This window comes from Lycorma delicatula, chromosome 1 (assembly GCF_047948215.1).
Source record: "Lycorma delicatula isolate Av1 chromosome 1, ASM4794821v1, whole genome shotgun sequence".
Taxonomy (NCBI): Eukaryota; Metazoa; Arthropoda; class Insecta; order Hemiptera; family Fulgoridae; genus Lycorma; species Lycorma delicatula.
The window spans coordinates 25774570-25801062 of NC_134455.1; the positions used below are offsets into that span (position 1 = coordinate 25774570).

At 27.1% G+C, this 26493-nt stretch overlaps 1 protein-coding gene across 2 annotated transcripts in view; it reads left to right on the forward strand.

Annotated features, from left to right (window-relative positions):
* The window catches only part of LOC142333297 (uncharacterized), a 58602-nt gene extending 38313 nt beyond the window's left edge, over positions 1-20289 (forward strand). For both annotated transcript variants that reach the window (XM_075380353.1, XM_075380423.1), the window contains 2 exons: positions 10881-11027; positions 16253-20289. In XM_075380353.1, coding sequence (XP_075236468.1) covers positions 10881-11027; positions 16253-16354 — 249 coding nt within the window. In that variant the 3' untranslated portion in view covers positions 16355-20289. The remainder of the gene's footprint in view (positions 1-10880; positions 11028-16252) is intronic.
* Positions 20290-26493: the final 6204 nt, after the last annotated feature.

The window sequence follows — 26493 nt, forward strand, 5'->3', positions numbered from 1 at the left end:
TTATTGTAACGTGTACAGCTCTATGTAATATTTAACGCTAACGTGTACATATTCATTAGTTTTCGGATACTTGAATACAGAGATCATACATTTCGAAAATAATTCTCCGATCTCCGTGGCGGAATGGTAGCGTCTCGGCCTTTCATCCGCAAGTCCCGAGTTTGGATTCTAGTCAAGCATGGCATTTTTCATGCGCTGTAAAATTTAATTTCCACATCATATCCCATGCACAAGCTTCAAGCTTTTATGACGATATCATCAAGCAAAAAAAAAAAAAAAAAAAAAAAAAAAATGCATGAAGGATTGGAATATTTTATAGAAATTTTATTAAAGTAATATAACTTATTTCTAGGCTCGAATAGTTTTTGAATTTCAAAGAAAACACCAATGACCCTACTGTGTTTATGATATACAGATTAAATAAAATTATATACTTAAAGGTATAGAACCTTTTTCTGAAAGATTAAAAAAATGTAAGAATTATTTTTTCGGTGGCAAATTATCATTGATATTTGTCTTACCAATGAAATGTCTGTAAATTTATTTAATTGCTTGTCATTTTAGTTTTCGAAATAAAAACACTCCATCTTCATGTATAGAATAATCTTGTTATAGCAGTTTAAAATGCTATTTAAAGTGTCATAAGTAACGTGAACAATATGCCTATATTAAAGCAATTATTTTTTTGTAGCCCTAATATTAACGTAGTTAAATAATGGGAATTTTACTTCCACATATTTATGCAGATAGTGTGCAGCTTCATCAACATTATTTAAAATTTATTTAAACAAATAAAGATTTATTTCCTCATGCGATGACAATTATATTTGGTTAATATTCAAACTTTAAATTAATATACGAATGAAGAGAGAAGGGAATTTCATAAAGAATAAAAGTATTTGCGAAAAAATATTTTCAGAAGTAGTAGGGTATAAATTCAGTATTTTGACAATATTATGAAGAAATAAGTTATCAACGATTGATCTTTTCATGAACCTCATGATTTTGTCATAATTCTTACCGAAATATTATCTTTTAACTACAACCGAATGCAAATAACCAGTATTTAGTGTAATCTATAAATAGGTTAACCGCTAGAAATACAAATTGTGTTATCAACAAAATTACAATAGTTAAAAATTATCTCTGCGTTATCTTAACACAAAAATGTAGTTCCTAATTTAATTTTACAAAAATAAACTATCCATTTCGTATTCGTAGTTCAAAGTAGAGCGGATTATAAAGTGACGGACCGTGAACCTTTAACTGTTAGAATTAACTGCCTTGAGCTTGCGCATAGCGCCAGCGGTGAGTTGATGAGAGTGAAGTCTTCCAGTTGCAGTGGTGTGAAGATGCAGGCAGGTTTCGCACAACGTCCTTGTAATCCCTACTGCCTTGTAAGGTATTCTAATGTCACTGGCGGGCTTCTCAGCAAAAAGTAGTATTTACCTCCCCCCCGCGACAACCCCACCTACCCAACAGTTGTCTGCTACTCCAGAACACTCCAGTTATCGTTGTCATCGTCTTTGTCGTATCCAGTAGCCCACTTGTCGCAAACACGAGACTGCTTTCTCCATCTACATACCGACCCACACTATTAACGATCAACCGGTTTTGGATTTTATAATATTTTAAATAGAGAGATCGAATTTAAACAAATTTAATGATCAACAATTAGTTGTAATGTATTATTAAAAGCGTAGAAATGATATATATCCAGTATCTATTTTTTTTTACATAATTACAAGTAAATTTAAAAATTATTAAACTTCAGGGACATATTTTATTTATTAAAATATTCTCTCGAGCTCACAATTATATGAATTTTAAATAATGTTTATAAATTTTTTTTGTGTAAAATGAAAAAAAAAACAACGATATTTATAATTGTTTTGAAAATTTAACAACCTTTAATTTTGTAATAGTTTAGGACAAATGTTTATTACATATTTTTAAACTATATATTAATACTTTATATAATTATTTTCCTGCTACTAAACGAAATATGACTGCTAATATACTTCAATATAAAGATGAACCATGAAAATATTGTGTTTTTCAGGTCAATTTTCGTCATCAGATTTATTTTAAGGTAATTGTTTGGTCGAGTTTGCTGGACCAATTTTTTAATCTTAATGTTTATTATTTCTTTCTTTCTTTATGTTTAAAATCTCTGTATTATATATAATATATAGACAGTTTTTTATCTCCACACTTCGGTGTATGCTAATAAAAAAACTTCTCGTTTCGTCGTAAAGCTTATTCTTTCGTTTAGTTTATTCATCTGTTGTTTTTTAAATTGTTAGAGAAGTATTTTATACTTCTTATTTAAAAACGGGTTTCTTTCCGTTTTTCGGACATTCTGTTGTTATTTTTTGAAAATATACACTGCATTATATTTCAAAGTAATATCAATTGTTAAATGGGAACATAATCTTGTAATATTTTTTTTAATAATCTGTTTTATCTTGAATTAAAAGCACGACAAAAATTATTTATTTAATTTTTTCCCTGCTTTTACTAAAAAAGTAATGTATAATTATGAGAGTAGTAAAGTTGAATAAAATTTAACTACACGTGTTCTGTTTTCATTGGCGTGTGATTCAAAGCTACTTCAAAAAAACTTTTAATTTGGCATCCCTCAAAAGAGAATGAAACTCGTTAATTATAAACAACATTTATAATTTGCAAAACGTAACAGGTGCACATTCGCTTGCATTCGGTTTGATTGTGTCTTTTGTCATGTATTGAGTGTAGCCTATGTATGTGCGTAATACAGACACGTTCAGTTTTTAAAAATACGAGGAGGGGAAAGAGATTGTATCGATAAGCATTGTTATTTTATTTGTTGTACTCGCATAATATTGAATGAATTGCCTTAGGACCATAAGGAACGTTGATAGATTTGACCTTGAAGATTCTAAAAATAGTACCAACAGAGTAGTTCATTGAGAATCTATTTACGTTTCATTTTACATCATGCAAATTTTAAATGAATTATTATTTTTTTCTTTTACTACGTCTATGACCAGAACAGCTGGATGAACTTACTAATTCCTAACCTACCTCAATCACTGTCTATATTCTCCCACATACATAATGATGAAACTAATGTAGTGAATATTGTAAACGGATTCAAAAGAAAAGACAATTCTTTATGTAGAGAAATACGTTTGTACAGCTAGTACATTCAATTTGAGATTTATATTAAATTAGACTGCTGTGTAATTTATTTACATGGCTATAATCTACGTATTTTTTACTGTCACTTCTTTGCCAACAAACAAGCGTGTTATGTAATTTATATTTTATGGGTTTTTTTTTTCACCGTAAGAGATTTATTTAATGAACAAGATTAAAAAATATGGTTTCTTCTTATTATTATTATAATGAATTCATTTTTTCTGTTTCCTTTTTTTGTTATTCCATTATCATACGGTATTTTGAGATATGGGCTGTTGCAAAATTTTTAATGACATTTTATACGTACGGTAACTATTACTTTATTATTTTTTTTAATAATAAAACTGTACTTAAAAATTTATCACCTTTTACTAGTTTTAAGAAGTTGTGTTTATTCTCTTATATTAATTTTTTATCGCTATACACTTATTAGAATTTTTCTTCTCTTTTTATGATTGATCATAATCTTTTGCTTCTTTATCATCAGCATTCGTTGAATGATACCATTGTAAGTTAATGAATGTAGGAAATACTATATATTATAATCTCCCCTCTTGGATATTATAAAATTTAATCGCAATTTTTTTATATAAATTTAAAAAATCTGATAGGGACACCACATGACTTCCTTGTATGCCTATTAAATTACATATTCACATTTTTTTTTTAAATGAAAAGTACATTAAATTCATTGTCATTTTTTTTTTACAATGAGAGGTTAATAATTATTAATAAATCAATACATTTAAATTTAAAAAAAAAAAAAAAAAAAAAAAAAATGAGATGATATCTGATTCCAACCGATGTGTCTTCCCCTTGTAATATCCAAATATTTCATAAAAAAAAAAATTTATATGGCTATAAATCTGGAACCAATGAAAATAAGTACCACTTATAATCCATCGTTGAAAAGCTGTCAGTGCGGGCTTATTATTACAGTTAAGAAAAATCCAATTGGATTTTTGGATTTCTTGGACGCTTTTTATTCAGTAAATTGCAATCAAAAGGGGAGGTGTACAACTAGATATTACAACAGTCCTAAATCCAATATTTCAGCATCGTACGGCTAATCGTTTTTCAGTTATGCGAGATACATACGTACGTAGAGACGTCACACCGAAACTAGTCAAAATGGATTCACGGATGGTCAAAATGAATATTTCCATTGAAATCTAAAAACCGAAATTTTTTACGATCACAATACTTCCTTTACTTCGTAAAAGGAAGTAAAAAAATGAGTAGAATTAATAATGTAAATTAAATAATCAATTAATTAGTGGTAGTAACTACTATTATATTCTTTAAAATGGATATACTACATTATTTTTTTCGTATGTTTTCTTCCTGCATTATGTTTTAAATTCAGATTTATTGCTGGTCGCTTTTGTAAGAACAATATATTAAAAAGAAAAAATCAATTCTTTTTTTATTTGCAAAGTGTACTTTCAGACCTTTTTAGAAACTGTATTTTAAGTATAAAAAAAACATGCTGTTGGCCGTGCTGCCGTTAAAATATTGAATACAATGCAACAAATCAGGTAATAAAAAAAAAGAGAAAAAAAAACATTTTTATTGTTGTAAGATGCTCCAGGAAATAAACCAATTGTTCCTTTCTGCAGGTACGTGTCAGTCCTAAACATCCCTAACAGACAATTCGCAAAAAAAATAAAAAAAATACAATGAAACTAATAAAACTGTCGCCAATTTTTTTTCTTAATTTTATACATATCAATAGGGGTTAGTTGCGAAGGGAGGTGTATTGATTACTGAAGGTTTTAAAAGGTGGGTCTCCGGTCTTTTTTTATGAACTGAAACGAATGTGCGAAAAATATTTCGATATTTTTTAAGGTTGTCTTTTTTTAGTCTTCTTTACAATCCATTTCATTTAAGCTTTGTTTGCCCGTAGTCGAGTCATTCCGCAAACCTTACAAAATAATTTTGCAGCTTATGTGAAGTGTTTTAACAACACATTTTGGATCGCTTTATAATAAGGTTATATTATATTCTTGACATTTACCGTTACACTTCTGTTATTTTGGAATTATGAAACGATATATTTCCTCAAATTTTTGGGTTTGCTAGTATATAAAAAAAAAATTTTCTTTAAAATGTAATAAAAGGTAGCAGAAATTAAATACAAAATTATTTTATTTCTAAAAAGTAGTGAAGTTCCATTGATGTTTGAAAATACCAAGTTAGTTTTTTTAATAATATCAAGTAAAGAAAAGTTAGTGCCAAAAGTGCACTAATATACTAATTCATTTTTAACTGTAGTTTTGCAGTAATTTTTGCGAGTTGATTTTGTGATTAATCTAACTCCAAAATTAGCATCGTTACTATCTACTTGGATATAATGCGATTAAAGTTGCAAATAAAACATTAAATATGTATTAACGCGCGCAAGTACATATTTACTGTAGTAATTGCTTTGTTACTCGTTATTGTTGCAACAGTAATATAGTACTGATTAATGGATAGTCTAATGTAAAATTGGTCAATTATGTCAAGACATATCATAGTTTAATTTGATTAAAAGTAAAATAAGGATATGTGCGTAGTAGTAATAATTTAAATCTGGTAAATGATTTTATTTTTATTTTTTTGGATTCCTTGATTCGTCCTCCACAGGAGATTAAATCTTAAGTGACCTGAATAGTGGTCATAATAATTACGTCATATCAGGTCACTAACCTCGCTTCCTTTTTCTTCAGACTAACAGGAAATAAGTTATTTAATGCGAACTTTTTTCATTTGTGAAATTAGCTTATTTTTAAAACCATCACTATTTCGATACGTTAGGCATGAATTTAAAAAAAGATTTGCTGATCATTTTCAAAATTTCATTATTATAAATCTTTCTTCTCATTTAAATTAAAGCAGATTTTATGTATAAGATCTACTACTGTATTCCATTATGAAAATACAGAAATACGTTGTGCGGTCTAATGTATCGTGTGATCAACTAAGTGTATCAATAAAGTCTTAGATCCGAAACTATTTTATAATAAATAGCATATCATATATATATATATATATATATATATATATATATATATAATATTTATAAGGCCTGGTTAATTTGGGTAAGCTGACAAGAAAGTTTTGTAAGTAGCCATATTTATGTACGCCTTCTACATTTCTTTACTATTATTGAAAAAATAATTAGAAATATCCTTGATAGTTCAGGTTTCTTATTTTAATTAAAAAGAACAGATATCAGTAGTATATGTATGAATCGAATATGTTGTGGAGAATAAAATTGTTCCAAACTTTTATATATTGATAAATTTTATCTAATGAAATATATTATTTCACTTTTTTCACATTAGAAAAGTTGTATTTAAAAAAAAAAAATCATAATGAGAATGACTGAAAAGAAAGGTTAATTAATTTATTTCGTTTTATTATCTAGGATATATAGCATTAAATTCTCAGGAACAAAAATATTCATTTCTAAGAAAATGAGTTTATATAGACAAATATTATAATTTTCATATAGTAAATATCATTAAAATTACAACGATAAAGAAAAAGTAGTTAATTTAAAATGATGATTAGTAATTTATTTACTAACATCTTTTTTATTTTTTAAAAAATAATAATTGACGTTCATTTATTGGTCTCTAGGAAAACGTACAAATTAATGGAAATTTTTCGCACAAAAGCCTTTTAAAACTTTGAACGCTGATGAGCGCAACTTTGAACGTTGAGCTCATCAGCTTTTTTCGCATATTTACTAAGCTAAATTATTAACACAATTATTTAAAACAGTTAGTTTGTATAGCTTACTTTTATGACGTTTATGTATCTCCTAACTGCTTACGATAAATGATTATTAAACGTGTTATTTTCTTTACAGGGGTTTAAACGGTTTTATAAACCTAGTTACAACACGACGGGTCTAATAGAAAGAGTTGTTTAGGCAGCGAGTTGTTTGAGGAAGGCCGCGGACAGGCTGAAGCGAATGTACTTTCACCGAGGTACACTCATCCGCCCTCCCTCCACCGCACGATCTTGTTCTCACTCCCTTCACTAGGTGTTGCAGACGATCTCAACACTACACTGGTCATCCTGTTTTCATGTCCCAGATTCTCTCTTCCTGGAAGGCTTTCACTACACCTGACTCACCACTTATTATTTGCGACTCCATACTTTGACCTACTTTCTTATACATTTGCCGATGAGATGTCAGTTACCTTTTTAATTAGATTTCATGCAATATTTATTTTAAAAGAGCATAACGAATGTAATAATTTTTTTGTTTATGCAAATGTTAAATAAACAGTTATTTAAACTTACAAAATTATAGGCTACGATCAGGTAAATTAGGTATTACTACCTTATGTTAAACTTTTTTTTTTCATTAAATAAAAGGTCAGTAACAAATATTTCAATGCTGGTGTAATAATAATAATAATATTAATTACGACAATCTTGGCCTCCACTAATTCATTTTTAAATTAGTTGATCCTCCTACGAAGCAAATAATTAGCATTGATAACATTGCAATCAATGCTCCCATATTTAATAATTTACAATCATAGACGATGTAATAAAGATTGTTGTAAATATTAGAATCGATTAATTTAAATAAAAAAATTATTATACAGAACTATGCAAACTTTTAATAGGCGCCAATTTTCAGTTCATTTAATGCTATATAATAAAACGTCTTCCTAATGTTATAATATTAATTTAATGTTATATTACGCGTCTTCCTTGATGTAAAAGATTTATAATCCATTATGTCATTACTAATTTTATAATAATAAAGTTAATTATAAATTTGTAAAATTAAATTACCTCTTTTTAAAAAAAAATAAAGATTTTATTGTTTATCAATATGTAAAGCGGTTAGTTTAAACTGAGAATAACATGATTATTTACCATTTTTTCTATCAATTATTAAATAAATGATCTGTTTACATTTTCCACTACTTTTATAAAATAGAGGCAGTTTTTAAAGAAAATGTATTTCTATAAACTCTGTTAAATAATGCCGTAGCAGATTGTGAATAAAATTTTCATTTATCTACACGTGCACAATTTTATGAGCAGCCTGAATGCAAACCTTGAACAGATGCCTCAGGTACTTAACGAAGTATACAACATAAAGACCCACGACCTACGCTGTTGCTGTAGGAAGGTTAAAAAAGCTTAGCGCTTTTTATATGATATCTTATTTGATTATTTTTATATACATATATGTATAAATTAAATATCCTGTTATTTGTTGATGTCGTAATTAAAAAAAAATAACCCAAACATGTATTAGGTGTTTTGTGGTTGCATCTGTATTTACTCATTCGAATTCTGATCGACAAAAAATCTGTATTATTGATCAAAACTATGAAAAATAAACATTTTATAAAACGATAATTGGTTTTTAGCAATTGAGTGAAAGATTTTTGTACGTAAGTTTTGTTACCGCTGCTCATTACCGTTGAAAAATAAATCCTTATAAATTTGTTCTTAGAACTTTTTAAATTCCATAAAATTAAAATAAAGTAATATTTTCAGCAATAACTCTTATAAAAAGCTAAAAAATACACGTAGGCTATATGCGTTTTCAGATGAACTAAAAAATAATAAGTTTATATGTTAAGCGATCCAATTTCTGTGCTAAAAATAATATTATGTAGGCCTTCTGTAGCAACTAAAAAGAAGATATAGGATTGACTCTGTCCTTGAGGTGGTGAGATATCAAGAACAGACCGGTTTCACTTATGTAGACTAGCTTATTGGCGCCCAACGGCTGCAACATTTAAGGAAATATTTGATCCCTTGTAATCGTATAGGTAATATAAACCGAGCTTTTGCAAGCTTCAGTCTGCTAACCCGGAGTCTTTTTTATCTCTATCTGATAGAAATGATTATTGAAAATGTGATTTATTTATTTATTATAAATAGATTTTATTCACTACCTTCAATTTTGAATTTGACATGGTCGGCTGGTGTTGATTTATTTTATTTTTTATTGTCTATCACTAACTAAAGCTAGAAAATTGCAACTAGTTTTTGCAGCCATATAATCTAATCTTATTAAGCTCCTGTGTGCCGAACTTTAAGTGTACATAACGAATTTTTGTCGTCATAAATTTGTTTTGTGCTTGGCAGGTAAAAATAAAATCACTAATGTGTGAATAGAATTCATATTAATGATAACGATTTTTATATTTTTGTTTCTCATAGTGCGGATTTCTGGGTAATTTGTTAGATGGAAAATTATTGTGGGACATAGATAAATTTCTATATTACAAAATCAAACCCTACTGTTCTGCTTTGAAGCGACTTAATAAGTGCTAAGCTTGTCATCAATATTAAATATCTATTATGCCTATGTTTGGATCCGTCTGAAATATAATATCATTTCTTCAGGCTCCCTCAAACGAATTTTCAATAAACAAAAATTGACTGTCGTAACATTGTTTGGCACCCACAAATATGATAAACGTTGACCGATATTTAGTCTGGCATCCGTGGCTCGAGTGGTAGCGTGGCTTGAGTGGTAGCATCCCGGGTTTGAATCCCGATCAGGCATGGCATTTTTACACTTTATAAAATTGCCATTTCATCTCATCTTCTGAAGCAATACCTAACGATGTCCGGGAGGCTAAAAAAGAAAAAAAACAACAAAAAAATCGATATTTAGTAAAGTTAAACTTTTTGACTTATTTATGTGTTTTTATTTATGAATGTGGAACTCTTGCTAAAACAATACTCACGTTACTAACGGTATTCACCTCTATCAAACTAGACAGCTTACTATTTTCTTATAATTCGGCAAGATACTTCGATTTACGAGAAAGAGCCTTTACCAGTTTCCGTTATCATTTTTAGTAAATTACATAGCTATTTAAAAAATCTTTGGACCAATTTAAATGATTGGTATTTTTTTATAATACCAAATTTAAACAAACTCTTTTCTATATCTCTGTATAAAGTATTTTATATATGTATGTTCTATGATTTTCATTAACGCCTTTGTTGCAATTTATTGTGCGTTATTTTATTTATAGAGCATCTCCATACATTTAGTTTTTTATAAGCTCATAGTTATGTACTAATCAGAATAAAATATTTAAATTTACTCGTATTTCATTCAAATCTCAATAAAGTAATTGTACTGGTTAGTTCAGATAAATATAACTACGGTTATGGTACTAATAATGAAAATTGAAAGTATTAATTTCGTGAAACTAACCAATCCGGTTACATCTCAGCATACAATGGACATAATAATAGTAATAGACATAAATCTAAAAGTAATATTAGTTACAGGATTTCTTATTTTGTATCCTAATGTTTTTCATCAATTTTGTTCTGGATTTACGTTAAATCCGTGCTTTGAATGATCTTTTCGTAAAATATATGTGTGTGTGTGTGTTTTGTGATTCTAATAACACTTGCATATGAAATTCATATTTAATACTTTTATATTTCATGTCACTATTTATACTTTCTTATATTTTTTTTTACAATTCTCTCTCACCTTTTTATGTGCAATTTTTAAGTTTAATAGTTTAATTAAATTGTTCTTCTTTATGAAATATAATTATGAGAAAATATTTATCTTGTTTACAATTGCAATATATTTTTTTTAAAATTAAAATATTGCATTAACGCCATCCTTTTCATCCTTTTTGTTGTAAAATATTTACTATAATTTCTTACGTAGAAATCTTATTTTTTTACAGATTTTAAAATACCACGCAGACAGATCAGAAGTTGATGAAACAAAAGTACGGTGCTCTTGTCTCATGGAAAGAAAAAGGCATCTAAGAAAATCGTTTTCAGTGAGAAGACGGCTTCATTCGCAGTGCATTTTTACTAAACATAATGAAGTAAGTAAATTGTTACTAAATAAATATAAAATTCTTTTTATTGTTCTATTTAAAAACGAATTTTTTAATAATTCGTTTTTAATGTTAGTTATAATCTAGCGAACATAATTTTACAATTAATATTTTTTGCAGTTATTTTTTTGCACTAGATAATTTCATTTTTTTTTCTTTGAAACAGCTTCCCACTGGTATCTCTTAATGGATAACGTACTTTCTGTACAGTAATTTTCTGTATCGTAATTTTTTATTGTTATATCTAATCTGTAAATTAAAAAATTACAATGTTACAAAAAAAAAAAAATGTAACTAATCAATCGAGTTTAGTCAAATAAAAATCCGGCGAAATTCCTATATCTTTTAATAAATTTATTTAAAAAGTCGTACAAAATAAAAAAAAATTGGCAAAATTAGCATAAAAGAAGTATTATTAATAAATAATTAACATAATATTTACCGGAACTGGTTATATCTTGCTCTGTAATATCTAAGGAAGATATAGCTGTTTAAAGTGAGAATTTTATATAATTATGATAAAAAGTTATGTATTTTAGATTATATTACATCTGTGTTTCATTAGATATGAAAGTAATTTTGTTTTTGTTACTCTGAAAGGTTCATTATTATTCGCATTAATATTAAATGTGATTTAATAAATCTGTTTTAATTTATTTAGATTTTTTATCTCATCCGTACAGTTTTAATGTTAATATTTTTAGCCTACATTTCTTCATCTAATTTCGTATTTACTTAAGATTGTATGTATCTGTCAATCCCTCATCCATTAAGATGATCCGGAATCTTTCGATTAAGAAAACATAAATGATTTTATAAAAAGAGCAAACTGTTGTGACAAGGTCTTCGCAATTATTATTTTATAGTTTATGCAAATCATTTTTGAGAGAGTGGTTCAAGGGCGAATGAAATTTATTGCTCATAAAATGCAATATTTAATGTACGCCTTCGATTCTTGAAGGACTGTAAAGTACAAAGTAGGAAGGAGTTATGTTTTAAATTTTAGCTGCAATGAATAGGTATTTCATAATTGTTATAAGTTGCTCTAAATAAAACATTTTTGATGAAACGGTGTTTGTTTATTTCATTATGTAAGTTTTAGTCAGTAACTTTAATAATTAAATACAGGAATTAATTATAATTAAATTAATGATTAATTATATATCATCTTTAAAGAGTTAGCTATAGTCACATTATATCTTCATTACATTCATTACAACTTTCGGTTAAGTCTTATCAATGATGCTTTACTTGTTTTCGCGTAACTATTTAGATTTTATAAACATTCTTTTATTAAAATTAACGAAAAAAGAGGAGTGTGATACCCTTCAATATATTTTCTGAGGAATTTAATTTTCTCTATTTTTTCCTAATTTATCTAAAAATAATCAGTTCTTAAATATCACAAAAAAGAACTAAGAAGCAGCATAGCGTAACATGAGGAAAATTGCTAGGGCATTATGATACCAGTTGACCGTAATTTTTATCAAACGGAGTACCTGTAAATTCACTGTACATCAAAACCGCTTGAATAGCATCTAATAAAAGTATTATCACCAAATAATTCTGTATCGTTAAATGAAAAGTGTTCCGTCAGGGAGTAGTAAACCTAACACGATTTCTTGAGAACAGTTATCTATACCGATAAAAATACTTTGTGAGATGATGCAACTATAAAAATATATTCTTCTATTTATATATATATATTTTTTTTTTTAAATTAAGATATATTTTTGTTAAAGTTTTGGTTTAAATAATTTGACCCGATGTCTTTTTCCAATTTAATTATTTATCAGACAGATGTACGTCTATTTTTCCTATTTACCACTTTTTCATTTTTGTAGAGATAGAATTCAAAGGAGGCTTTTTGTTCACTCATTTATTTTATTCACTGGTCAAGTTAATTGAGTATGAGATAAATAGAGTTGTTATGATTAATTAATTTGTTTTTAGTTTACTCAGTGATAAATATACAATAATATAAATAAGTCTCCCTCAGAATGTATTTATGCAGATGACCCCTCATTTTTACGCAATGTAAAATTAATGGTTTTTCTTTTAAGTATGTACTTACTGTAAACTTTTGTTTTATTTAAATAACTGTGTTGGAATAACAGTATTTCCTTTTTATTTATAATAATTATTTTATATGGAATTAACCGCAAGATTAAATCAAGAATTTTAAAGCGTGATTCTTGTATTTTAAATTACATCAAGATCAAAGGTCAGGGCTAACCATAAAAGGCTGATATCTATTTATTCGTGCCTAACATGCTCAGAACATAAAAATCGACACCTCATTTGTCCTTACAGGAAATAGCCTATAAGAAAATGATCCTAGAAATTAAAGGTCAAGGACTGATTCATGATTATTGAGTAAAATTAAGATTTTTCAAGTTTTTGTTCGGCTGATAAGTTATTATTAGTATTTTCTTTTTCTCAGTTTTAATTTCAATTAAATTTACAAGCTTAATGGGTTAACATTAGGTTACCGAATCGAATCTGAAACTACTTTCCTGAAATTAATTGATTTTATTTTATAACGAATTTTTATTTACCTTTGCTTTGATTTAAATTCAGTAGGCTTAAAAACGATGTAACAAATAATCTTACGAGCGTAGAACATTTCTGTGACTAAGCATTGATCACCATAGCTGCAATAGAAATATTAATCTGTTCATGTACGGTAACAAATAATTACAAATTTACAGTTTGTAAACTGTAAACTGTGTAACTGTAACTGTGTTGTAAAATCACGTAAATTCCTTGTTCCAGTAGAATTATTTTCAATTTTACTTAACACAAGATGAGTAAATACTAATTGTATTATTAGGAAATTGCATGTATGTGTGTGCATGTGCGCGCGTACGCGTGGGAGAACAAATCGTAGAATAAAAATAAATATGACCTGAAATTTTTATATGTATAAAAAGCTAAATACTTGCAAATGTCACAGATATTGTTTGCCAGCATTGAAATAATAATAATAAAAAATAACTCTATTCCGATTAAAAAAACGATGTAAAAAATAAATAAATGTTTGTGTTCAGAAATTGGAAATCTAAAGTTGCCGCCGTGATGTTAAGATGTCGTCTTTGTTTTAAGGGTTGAATTAGATGCTTAGTTTTTTTTTCATACAATTAAGTATATTTACAATCTGTTCTCTCAAAACAATGAATAGAAGACATTGAATGTATTTAATTGACTTGAATGAGAGAAAATCCGAACAGCAATTAACTTCTCTATATACTGTTTCTGTCTTCTTCCTTTTTTTAGCTGTAACAGCTGCCGATGGTTAATATTAAAATGATTTTTATATGGTGAGAAAAAATTCCATGTCTCACTGGAATCGAATCCAAAACCTTTGGATAAATGACGGAAACGTTACATCTCAGCCATGGAGATCGGAGAGTGGTTTTAGGATTAATATTCAGTTTAAAGATAACATGTGTTTCTCCTCCTTCGAGGTCTAGAATTGTAAAATGAGTATTTCTTAAGTTCATACTTACGCCAATATCCTGAAATTTTGATTTTACTGTCAAATCTTTGGGCAATCATTTGGAAATAGAATATGATCCAAACCAATTAATAATGATAATAATATATAATTACTTGAATAAAAAGACTAACTTAAATCCCCATTTATTATTGTGATTTTTTTGTAGCCCATTGATTTAGATGAAGGGTGAATGATTTTTTAACGCCAGGTACATAAGTCAGAGAAATGAAATTAGCTTGATACTTGATGCTGTAGCTTATATTCTTATCATTCATACACCCTATCCTTGGCATTTCTTAGCAATAAGTCTCTATAATTTGAACTTTATTTATTGCATAGCCAGGACAATTATGTTAAATCATAAATCAGGTGGCACAGTTATTAATTTACATTTATCTTATAATTATTCGTACTTAAAATTGTCTTCTTTCGTATTAATACACTTACCGGTACTTATTTATTTTTAAATTTAATATGCATATATCTATTTATTGTGAAATGGAGATAGTTTTTTTTTTGCTTCTTCATATGAGTCAACATAAACTTACTTGTTACTCGGTAACAGAATTCCTAAAAGCAAACTTTGTGAGCATTAAACGTTCTGCTACTGAAAATTGTAGTAATTTTTCCATGTTTGGACTTTTTAATACCATTAAACTAGTCCACCTACTATTATTTGGCGATATCCGTGACGGAGTTGTAGCGTTTCCGCTTTCACCTGGAGGTTACGGGTTGGAATCCGGGTCAGGCATGATATTTGCATTTTTTTTTGTCATCAGTCATTTGACTGGTTTGATGCAGCTCTCCAAGATTCCCTATCTAGTGCTAGTCGTTTCATTATAGTATACCCTCTACATCCTACATCCCTAACAATTTGTTTTACATATTCCAAACGTGGCCTGCCTACACAATTTTTCCCTTCTACCTGTCCTTCCAATATTAAAGCGACTATTCCAGGATGCCTTAGTATGTGGCCTATAAGTCTGTCTCTTCTTTTAACTATATTTTTCCAAATGCTTCTTTCTTCATCTATTTGTCGCAATACCTCTTCATTTGTCACTTTATCCACCCATCTGATTTTTAACATTCTCCTATAGCACTACATTTCAAAAGCTTCTAATCTTTTCTTCTCAGATACTCCGATTGTCCAAGTTTCACTTCCATATAAAGCGACACTCCAAACATACACTTTCAAAAATCTTTTCCTGACAAATTTTCATTTTCATACGATACAAAATTTATTTCTCATAAAGTGACTGTAATTGGGCACAAGACTGTTTTATTTCTTATAAATAAACGAATATAATTTTAAGTTCCAAAATGTACTCATATGATAATGAGTTACATACGTATGTGTAATAAAACTTATAACTATTGATCCGGTCTTTGGTGAAATTAATTCTTTTCTAAAAGTAGATTTAGCGTCATTTATATTATCGTGATGTAATGTAATACTAAATGAAGTTAGGGAAATGCACATTTATATGTATATATGAAGGGCATAATAGTAAAACCGTGTTAGAAATTGGGTAGCATTAGAGATAGCAATTTATAATTGTTTGATTTTATTTGACAACACAATGAGAGTGTTGCTTTCGCCTCTAAATAAAATAAATTCATTCCTTGTAAATATTAAAATCATTAAGACTTATAAATTTATTTTTAATATGTATGTGTAATATATATAATTTATTTATATTTTTTTTTGTTTCAGAGAAATCATATAATCTGGATGACGCACAGGCTACTATCACTGCCACCCCCTGTTCGCTTAGGCGGACTGAGGTTTTGTACAATCACTGCCTGCCACAAATAAATCACTGCCAGTCAGCCAGCAGACAAATATTTAAACCAGAACCAGACTGTACCGTACTGTATTCTTTTATTTCGCCTTTCATCCCAAAAATAATGCGTCTTGTTTTTTTTTTGTTTTTTTTATTACGTGTGTTTCTATTAGGAAAGCTATTTTAAGTGTTTTTAGTTATAAGGATTTTTTATTTATTTGAATTGTGTATTAGTTTTGTGTATTTAAAATTATTATTATTTATGTTTGTGTAAGATATCGTATTAAGAGTGGATGTTCTAGAGGCATGTAATGTGAAGCGCTATGAGATATAACAACGTTAAATTAATTTACATGAGCTATTTTATGAACGGTTTTTTCCTGGGCGAGAACAACCAAATCGGTTATTATCGCTCGTATTATAAGAACATTGGTAAAAATTAAAATTAACAGGAAAATTCGAGTGTATATACACATACACACACTCACACACGTGCGCGGGTCTGTGTGTAAAATTGTTTTGGTGCTAAAATTTAAAATCTATGTTGAAGATTTGATTTTTTTTTTTTTTTAATAAATCGGCTTGTAAAGGTATTTAAGAATAATTTTTTCTCATTTATTTAACTATACTTTCGTGTGTTACATAGTGATCACTGAATCATGTCTCTGGTATCAATTTAATAAAAAAAAAAAAAAATAGAAGTAAAGTGAAATCACCTTTAATATTTCGTTAAAATATGCTACAAAAAATTATGGGGTATATTTAATTAATTGAAAAGAAAAAAAATCGTTTTTAATATTCAATTTGCCAATCTTTTAATATATGAATATTATAAAACTTATCAAAAAAGTTTTAAAATTAAAATCTTATAGACGTACTGCAGTCATCAACGGTTACAGTCCAAGCACGATGAAAAATATTTAGCTGGCATAATTCAGAGTCTATATAATGTTTAAATTTTAATATATTTATATATTCATAATTGTATTTTATCACATACTGTTGATTATTTGAATTTGTAAAAATTGTTTAACAATTTAAAAAATGTGTATATAAATTATTGGTAAATAAAATTATTTATTTTTTTATTATTATTAATACCTAGCGGAAACGCATAAGATTTTCTTTTGTACGTAAAAGACTCCTAGTTTTAAAATAAATAGATAATTACAAAGCTGTTTCATTAATATTGTTGATTGTAGATACCTTATAAATATCGTATAATTTAATTATTAAATAATGTCAATGTTAAATTCATATTCATTGAATTTATGTGCCAACAAAGAGTTCATATATATCTGTTCCTTAATTTACATATATATACCAATAAATAAATTCATATATTTATATAAAATACATATTTTTAACGACTTTTCCTACTGCCTATACTTGAATGTAAACTACTCTTAAATAAAAAAATATGATAAGTAATTTCTCTTTGTAATCAACAATATTGGGTTTTTTTTTTTTTTTTTTTTTTTTTACTATTAAAGATAATTTTATATCAGGCAAGGCGAGACGTGAGATACTGGTTGCGTTAAACAGGTGATAAAATGAACCATGGAAAAAGTTTATTTTTTTACTTTTCATACGAAATCCGTAATTGACGTGTAACCTTTTCTGATATGAGAATGTGAAGATTATTACCACATTTTTTGAGATTTCTTATAATAGTAACCTATTACGTAATAATAATAATATGGGTAGGACAATAAATTAAAAAAAAAAGTTGATAATTTAGCTAATTAATTATGTGATGTTTATATAATTTTAATAACAAATATTACTGCCGTATTTATTAATGTTATATTATTTTCTTTTTTTTTTTTTTTGTTTTTTAAATTTAATATAAAAATATTCAGTCATATTTTAGCGTTGTGTTTGTTGATTTTTCTTTTAAAGCCATTAAATATAATTATGACTCTTCGATTAGTCAAATGAATATTTCACTGCCCTATAACTAGTTACGATCATTAAGTAAATATAAAAAAAAATATATTGTTTTTTATTATATAAATTGTTACAGGTTTTTTATTATAATTATTATTATTATTATTATTATTATTATTATAAATAGTCGTTAAGTTTACAATTCTGTATATTATTATTATTTTAAAAAAATTGTAGGTTTTTTTTAGCTTTAATTGAATTCCTTTACCGTTTTCTTTTATTATTATTCTTCTTCTTTTTCATGGTAATGGTTAATTCTGCTGTTATCATTATCTGTTATCATAAATGAAGCAATGTTTTATATATATATTTATATAGTTACCATATGCCTTAACTGTAACCGCAGTTCTTATTCTTAACCGCTTATTTGTAATAATATATATATATATATATATATATATATATTTATCATAAATATATGTATATTATTAATGTGACGATACCTTTGTAACATAATTTGTTTTTAACTAACAAATTAACAATATACTTCCTCTCTAACTTCCATCACTTTTAATCTAACCGTTCGTTTTGTAATATTTTATTGATATAAGTTGAACTATATACTTTTTTTTTTACCTATCTATTTTCAATTTGCTAATACATAAGATCTAATGATATTTCTGTCTGAGATTCCTGGTTTGAATGAAGAAAAATCATTCATTTATATTTAATATTGTTATGTTTTACGAAGACTAAATTTCAGATTTTTATTTTTATAGAAAATATAAATTACAAAAAAAAAGTATTACTTGTATAAGTGCATTATTAACAACGAATTTTTATGAAATAAATTTAAAATTTATAATATAAAATAATATATACGTATAATATAATTGAGGTTTATTATAATTTGAGGTTTAAACTATATTCATAAAGATTCAGCTTATTTACAAAATTGAAAAATACTATTTATGGGAAATATTAGGTGGAAGTATGTATTTATTTCATACTTTTTTATATTTTTGTTTATTTAATTCTGGTTCGGTAAATTTTTATTTAACAAAAAAACGATTTTTTTTGTTTTTTACTTATTTCGTGATAATCCAACAAAGCTAAATTTTAGAAATATTGTTTTTGTTATTGTCAATTATTTGATCGTTCAAAATTTTACATTTTTCTGAATCTGTACATCCTGAAGGTTTTTTTTTTATTTTTTACATTATTTTATGAAAATAAATAAACTGATTAAAATTATAATTATCTATTATAAATTATTATATTTAAATTTATTTTATATATATACAAATATATTTAAGTTATTATTAAGTTTTACTCTTATTATTATTACTGTAAATTAAGAATTTTATACGTCGATTTTAAAGTCGCGTTGACTGACTGTTAGGAATAATATTGTTATTAAAAATTATTGTTTTTCATTGTTGAAATAATTTTTATTCCCTTTTTTGTTAAGTAAAAACTCTTCAAGAATAATTAATTATTATTTTACTGCCCTTGTAAGTATTAACAGTTCCTGGAGGGTCAGTGGACCGTGATGTTATTATTTATTTAAATAAATATTAGTATTTTATTATTTTCATTGTGTAATGAAATATCGTTAATAATTTTGAACTTAACTTCATCTTTTTTTTAGTTAAAAAAATAAATTAACTACTTTTAAGTTTAGAATAATTTTTTAAAAGATCTCTTGCATTTTTAATGAAATTTATATTGATATTATTCTAACTGATAATTTTTTCTTTGCTAAAATTGTTAATGATATTTTAATGTCTGTATTAATAACTTATAAATGTAAATTTTACGTTTGCTGTACCCTCCCAGCCAAAGCGCTATTCTTCACAACCAGGTGTTTATAAATATTCTTTCTTTACAAGGTTGCATTCAACTGCCGTTCTTGGGAGTTTCAACTTAATGTTTTTTTATGTAAATATTTTTTTTAACTGTAGTTAAATATTGATAAATTTGTTTTCATTTGATTACTTAATTTTTATTGTTTAAATTTTACACAAACAGTTTTATACTTGAAATGTTCTTATAAATAAAATGTTAAAATGGGAAACGTGTTCTACCTTTTTATTTCCTTAATTAACCTTTCAGTAACATTTGTTTTAGATAGTTAATTGATTATCACAATAACTCCATTATTAGCACTAAGTTATGTGAAGAAATTCTAATAAACTACACAGATTACTAACAATAATTAATTAGTAGTTACCAAGAATCATTAAGGGAGCACTTTTATACAACTTCATTAAATAATTTTTTTGAAGTCAGGGGCAGTCACGCTTAGGCTGCATCATCAGGCTACAAATTACACTAATACGTCCTGCAGTATCAGACACGTTTATTGGTGTAGTCGCTATTTACTTGTTTACCCGAAAGTTGCAAATGATTCTATCGGTATCCCCTACCTTAGAGTGAATCCAATCGTCTTGGTCGGAAGACGGTTTAGGATAAAATGTACGATCTAAGCATGAAAAAACCGTTGGAGAGTCTCTCAAATCCCACCCTAAGGTTAAGGTCTCATACAAGTACTGGGGGACCTTTTAATTCATTCGGAAGGTTCCGGGTTCGATTTCATTCCAGACTTGTTGTTTTTTTAATACGCTAAGAAATGCTTGTACAATATTTACAGGTGCGTGCTTCATAGTGTAAGGTTTCAACCTCACGATATAGAATCCTATTTCCAAAAAATCTTGAATAAATAAGATTATCTAGGCTACAAAAATACTTTATGATCATTATTAATAAACTCGATTAACTATCAAAACAATTAGTATTTAGTGAGAAATTGTTAACTATTAACATTTCAACTTTTGAAATAATGTCTTTGTTTCTACAAAGACATTATCTACAAAGATATATTATTGTTTCTACAACAAATTTATCATTTCACTTCAAAATTATCAAAGATCGTTTGAGATATAATGAAAGATTTCATTTTGGGGTTATTATTTTTGTAATTAACATAAAGATAATGGGAGGATGAATATATTCAAATACTTATTTTATGGGTTAACAAAAGATTAAACATGAATCGACTGAATCTTTATCAGAAGGATGTTAAATCTCGAGTATTTAATGAAATAATTACGACAATTTCCTAACTACAAAATTGGAGATAAGCAGAGGAGAAAACTTACAACGCTGTAATCAATAACTGTAATACTTTTACGGTTGCTTGAATGATTTTTCAATCTATTACGATTCATATATTTTTTTAAATTAATATTCATTAATAAAGTAGAAGTTGGCTCGCTTTAAATTTATTTTAAAATAATTACGAAATTGTAGGAAGGATTATAAAAAGTGAAATCAGGTAACGGAAGAAACAAGATTCTGACGTTACTTTTAAAAAAATTTACGAATAAGCTAAATGAGTTCTATTAAGAATGCAGAAATTGTGACAAACCAATGGAAAGTCCTTTTAGTTTATATTAAGGCTACTCAGGGACATGTAATGTGACCTGGGTAACAACGTTTTATTAGACAATTTTATTAGATCAGAGAAATATATCGCATTTTATTGGATGTATTTTTTTTTACCTGCATAAACTTTTATGTTATATAGCCGTTTTCCTTTGCTGTGTACTGAGTTACTTCCTTTTGAACAGTGTGTTTATTCCATCGTTTTAGATCAGATTACTTTATGAATGTTACAATAACGTCAAATAACACTTAATGGGCATTCTTAAAGGTTCAAAAGGAGAAGTTTTTGTATACTTCAACCAAAATAATTATAAAAAAAAGTTTGAATCTAAATCAACTGATATGAAAGTGCGTATATAGTTTCTTAGTTATTATTTTTTTCAAATGCACGGTTTTATCTGATGTTATTTTACTAATATAAATATAAATAAGTCTATTACATAATAAATTGCAATAGTTATATATTTAAACATTTAAATGAATAATAATAGCAATTAGACTGCCGTTATAGCCCTGCCATGTTCTGGATGAGTAGGCTTTTAAAATTTATTACTTCAAGTACGATTACATTCTCTTTGGAATTAAGTAAAATAAAACAGAAACACAGTTTTTTTTTTGATGTTTAATACAGAAACTCGAAGCTTGTTTATAGAAATATGAAATGTAATTTTTGTAGCGTATTAGAAAAGCCGTGCTGGAATTCAAATCCGAAACCTCCGGATGAAAGGCCGAAACACTACCACTCGCGCCACGGAAACACAATTAATTACATACTGTAAATAAATTGCTTCATACAGACTGTTAGAAAAATCTTAAAACTGTTTTAGATAGAAGAAACAGATGCAGATATGTATAGCAAAAAAAAATGTGTATATTACGTGCCGCAACTGACTGTGACACTATAAACATTTCCAAAATTGAGATAATCGTTGCTTAATTCCAAAATAATTAAGAAAGTGAGTGAAGCGGGTTCCTATTGCCTTCTTTACTGAATAAATTACTCATTAGTACTCATTACTCATTAGTTACTCATTAGTACGTCAACTCCAGCGAATGTAGGAGATATTCAACCTTGCAAGTGAAGCCTTTTTTCAATTCACGGAGTGGCTGCCTGTATAATGAGAACCATCACTCTCAGTGAAAGAAATTCTGAGTAGTCTCGTTTGTGACTAACAGCTGTAAGAAACATTAAGATAGCTTAAAACACCAAATTAATGAACCTCTTTGTATGAAAAACAGCGCATTCTACATACTGTATCCAGTTACAAAACTATTTTTTGTTAAATTATTTTTTAAACACTATTTTATAGAAACTTGAGCTTTCTGTCCATCATTTTGTATAAATAATAAGTTTTTAATTTGCAAGATGGCCGTGTGGTACAAATGTAAAATTTGAGTAGAAGTACGATATTGAAACACGTTTTTCGGTAAGTATTCAAAAATTTGAGTTATCAGAGGCTAAAATTACAAGAATACAAAAAAGGCGCGAGTTTGAAAGAGGGGAAACACGCAAACAGATTTTCACCTTCATTTTTATTTAGTAATATAGTTGTGTAATATTTAATTTTCTTTCTTTTTATCTTTTATACCTCTTCATTTTGTATTTAATAATGACCTAATTTTTAACAACCTCATGTTACTCAAAATTACAAAGTCTCTATTGTTTTCTTTGTTAATCAGTATTTTGCTAATACAAAATGGTACGGTGTACTCCGTATGATATTTATAAGAACATTTCTTTAGTTCTTAAAAATACAATCAGACTATTTTTCTGTATGACAGTACTTTTTTCTTGTTCTAGTCTGTTTTTGATATCTCGATCAATTCGTCCTTTTTTAATAATTTTACTACCTAAATAACAAAATTTTATATTTTCTGGTATGTTGTAGTCCCTATCTCAACATTTAACTCCTAATAACCTTTCTTCAGATTCCGAAACATTTTATAATTATTCGTTTTCAAGCTAAATTTCTACCTCAAATAAATAATTAAGTTATTTGCATAAAGCCACGCGATTTAGTAATCATTAAATTCATCTTTTGTTTCTTTAAGAATATCATCGACAAACCTTAATATTTAATTTTTTTTCAATTTGCCTAAATACACTCTCTAAATTATCCTTTAATTCTTATATTGCTTCTGCATATTTTTTGAAAAGCAATGACAAACAACCAAAATCAAGATTCACGCCTTTCTGAATGAATGTCATCTAATTAACCCTGGTTAGTGTTAGTAATTGTTATCCGCTTCTTGAACACATTATAGTTTTGTTTCCATATCTTCTCAGCCAAAATTTGAAACATTTTGTTCCATTTTATAAATCTTATTCAGCTTGCTTCACTTTTTCATAATTCTGTTTTAATCTGATAGTCAGACGTCCTATTTGTATATATGCTCTTTATAAAATTGAACTGGTTTTTATCTAGTTCTCCTTCCACCACACGTCATATTAGTCTGTGAACTAACCTAGTGAATATTTCTGAATGCTTGGAATGTTGGCCGTACATGTAATGCGGTAGCTGTTCGCTCTTATCTGTTTAACTTTCTTTGATGTGTTAACATTATGGATGTTAAAATTCTGGATGCTAATCTATTGTATATTCAGTCTTGTTTCTCATAAGACTAAGATTTTGAAGGTATATATTCTTTCCCTTCTGTTTTATTTTAAATTTAAGTCTAGCAGACATCTATATAAATGATTCTCAAAATAAAGACTGTGCTGATGTAATCATAAATTTCTTTTTTTCTTCCAGTTCGATATCAGGTAATTTCTTCTTTTTTTTTAGTTCATGTATACATTTCTGATAGTTTCTATGAGACAGATTAATCTTTGTTTTTTTTCTATAAACAGTTTTCCATCTGGAGTTCTGATACAAATTCGGTTTGACTTCGATTCATTCGGTTATAGTTTTGTTTTTTTTTCTATATGTTTTTTATATCTAATCTTTCCATTAATCATTTTATTTTCAATTTCGCTACATCTGTGCATCAAAATATAATTTTTATCTGCAGTTTTGGGTTTTTACTGATTTCATTTCTAAAGAATTAGTACAGTACAGTATTTCCTATGTTCAATTTTAGAATTTTTTACTTTAAAAAATGCTAATTAGATAATGTTCATCCATTAAATATGTGGTTTTTTACCAATACTTACTACTTTTTTTTCGAAAATCATATCTCATTTATTGTGATCATATTCACTTCTTTTCAACTGAATTAATTTTGGAAATAATTTATAGTTTTGTACTTATAATTTGTTAAAATTTTAACTTTCAATTGTTCTCTTTTAGTTTTTCTGTACTCCATCCTTTTATACTCATACTTTTCATTAACTTCTTTAATTTATGTTTCATCCTACGTAGAATGTCAGAATCAATGTCTGCTCGTGAACATAATTTTCAAACCATAATTCGGTATCGAAATCTCTAAAGAATCATTAAATCATTACACATTCTTATCTAATTTCTTCTCAATAATCTGGTCTCAAACGTAATTTTGTTTTATGATTTAAAAAAAGTTAACAATCATTATTTTATACAGAGAAATCTCTGTTAAATAGACCAGTATAGGCTTATGTGTTAGTATGCTTAGCATGAACCTAAATTTACAGGTCGATTAAAAACCTTTTCATCATAAGACTGAAGACTAACGACAGTAAATTATTAACAATATACGCTTTTATATAAATTAGAGTATTCTATAAATTAAGACGGTAAAATAAACTCAGGAGTGAAAAAATGTTTTTTTTTCCTACTAAAGTATGCCTGTTTAAATTTTAACCTGGTATTTCGTTTAAAGTATGAATTTTTTATGATGTATCATGTTATGAAGGTTTGTGATGGATAAATTAATGTGAGTTATGGATATATTAGTAATAATGGTAAATTTTTATTATTTATTCATTTATTATTATTAACATGCCGAAGTCTAATTAAGTTTACTCGGTTTTAAGAGTTGAATTTCTCTTTCCTGGTCTGAGAAAAAAATCCAGAGCTTTCCATATTAATGATAAAAATACCTTTACTATATTTAAGGATGCTAGCAAATAAGCCTAGAAATTTTGATATTTGTAAAATATGTGTAAAAATAGTAATTTAAATGTATTTATTTTTTAAATCAAAACTATTACGAAAACCTATCCAATTTATTTTATATGTACTAAAACGTTTTATTAAACCCGAGTAAATTTCAGGTAACTTCTTCCCCAAAATTCTCAATCTGTATATGTTACTTGCAGTAAGACCCATTAAGCGAGACAAATGTAAGGAAGTACTTCGTCTGACACAAATATAGCTGTGATCATTAATTATGTTTCAGTATTTAAAAAAAAAAACTGCTCCTTAGTGTTTTTATTGCCGCATAAATTTTCATAAAACATGAGTTTAAATTAAAAAAAAGTTTCCTATTAATTATGTAGAAATACAAAAACTTGTATAGCTTGTATAAAAAAAGATAATTTCAAAAGAAAATCAATATTTCTCATTAGCAATCTTGTTTAACCTTTTACATAATTAACCCATTATATTCACTTCAAGAAGTAGTTATTATTTCCTAGTTGTATTTTATAATTCAATTTATAGATAAATATTTGGACATAGGATTGATTTTATTAATATCTGCAGGAGCCTATCGAAATGTGTCCTTAAGGTCGTTCTTCTGGGTCAAGAAGAAACTGAAGACCTATTAGGATAGATGACAATCAGATATTATTTTACGCGCAGTACTCCTGTAATTGCGTTATAAATCAGTTAATTGTATTATCTACCGATGACTAACAAGTATTAATGATGTTCAACGTTTAATTATCCTTCTACCATAACCGTAACTATCTTTT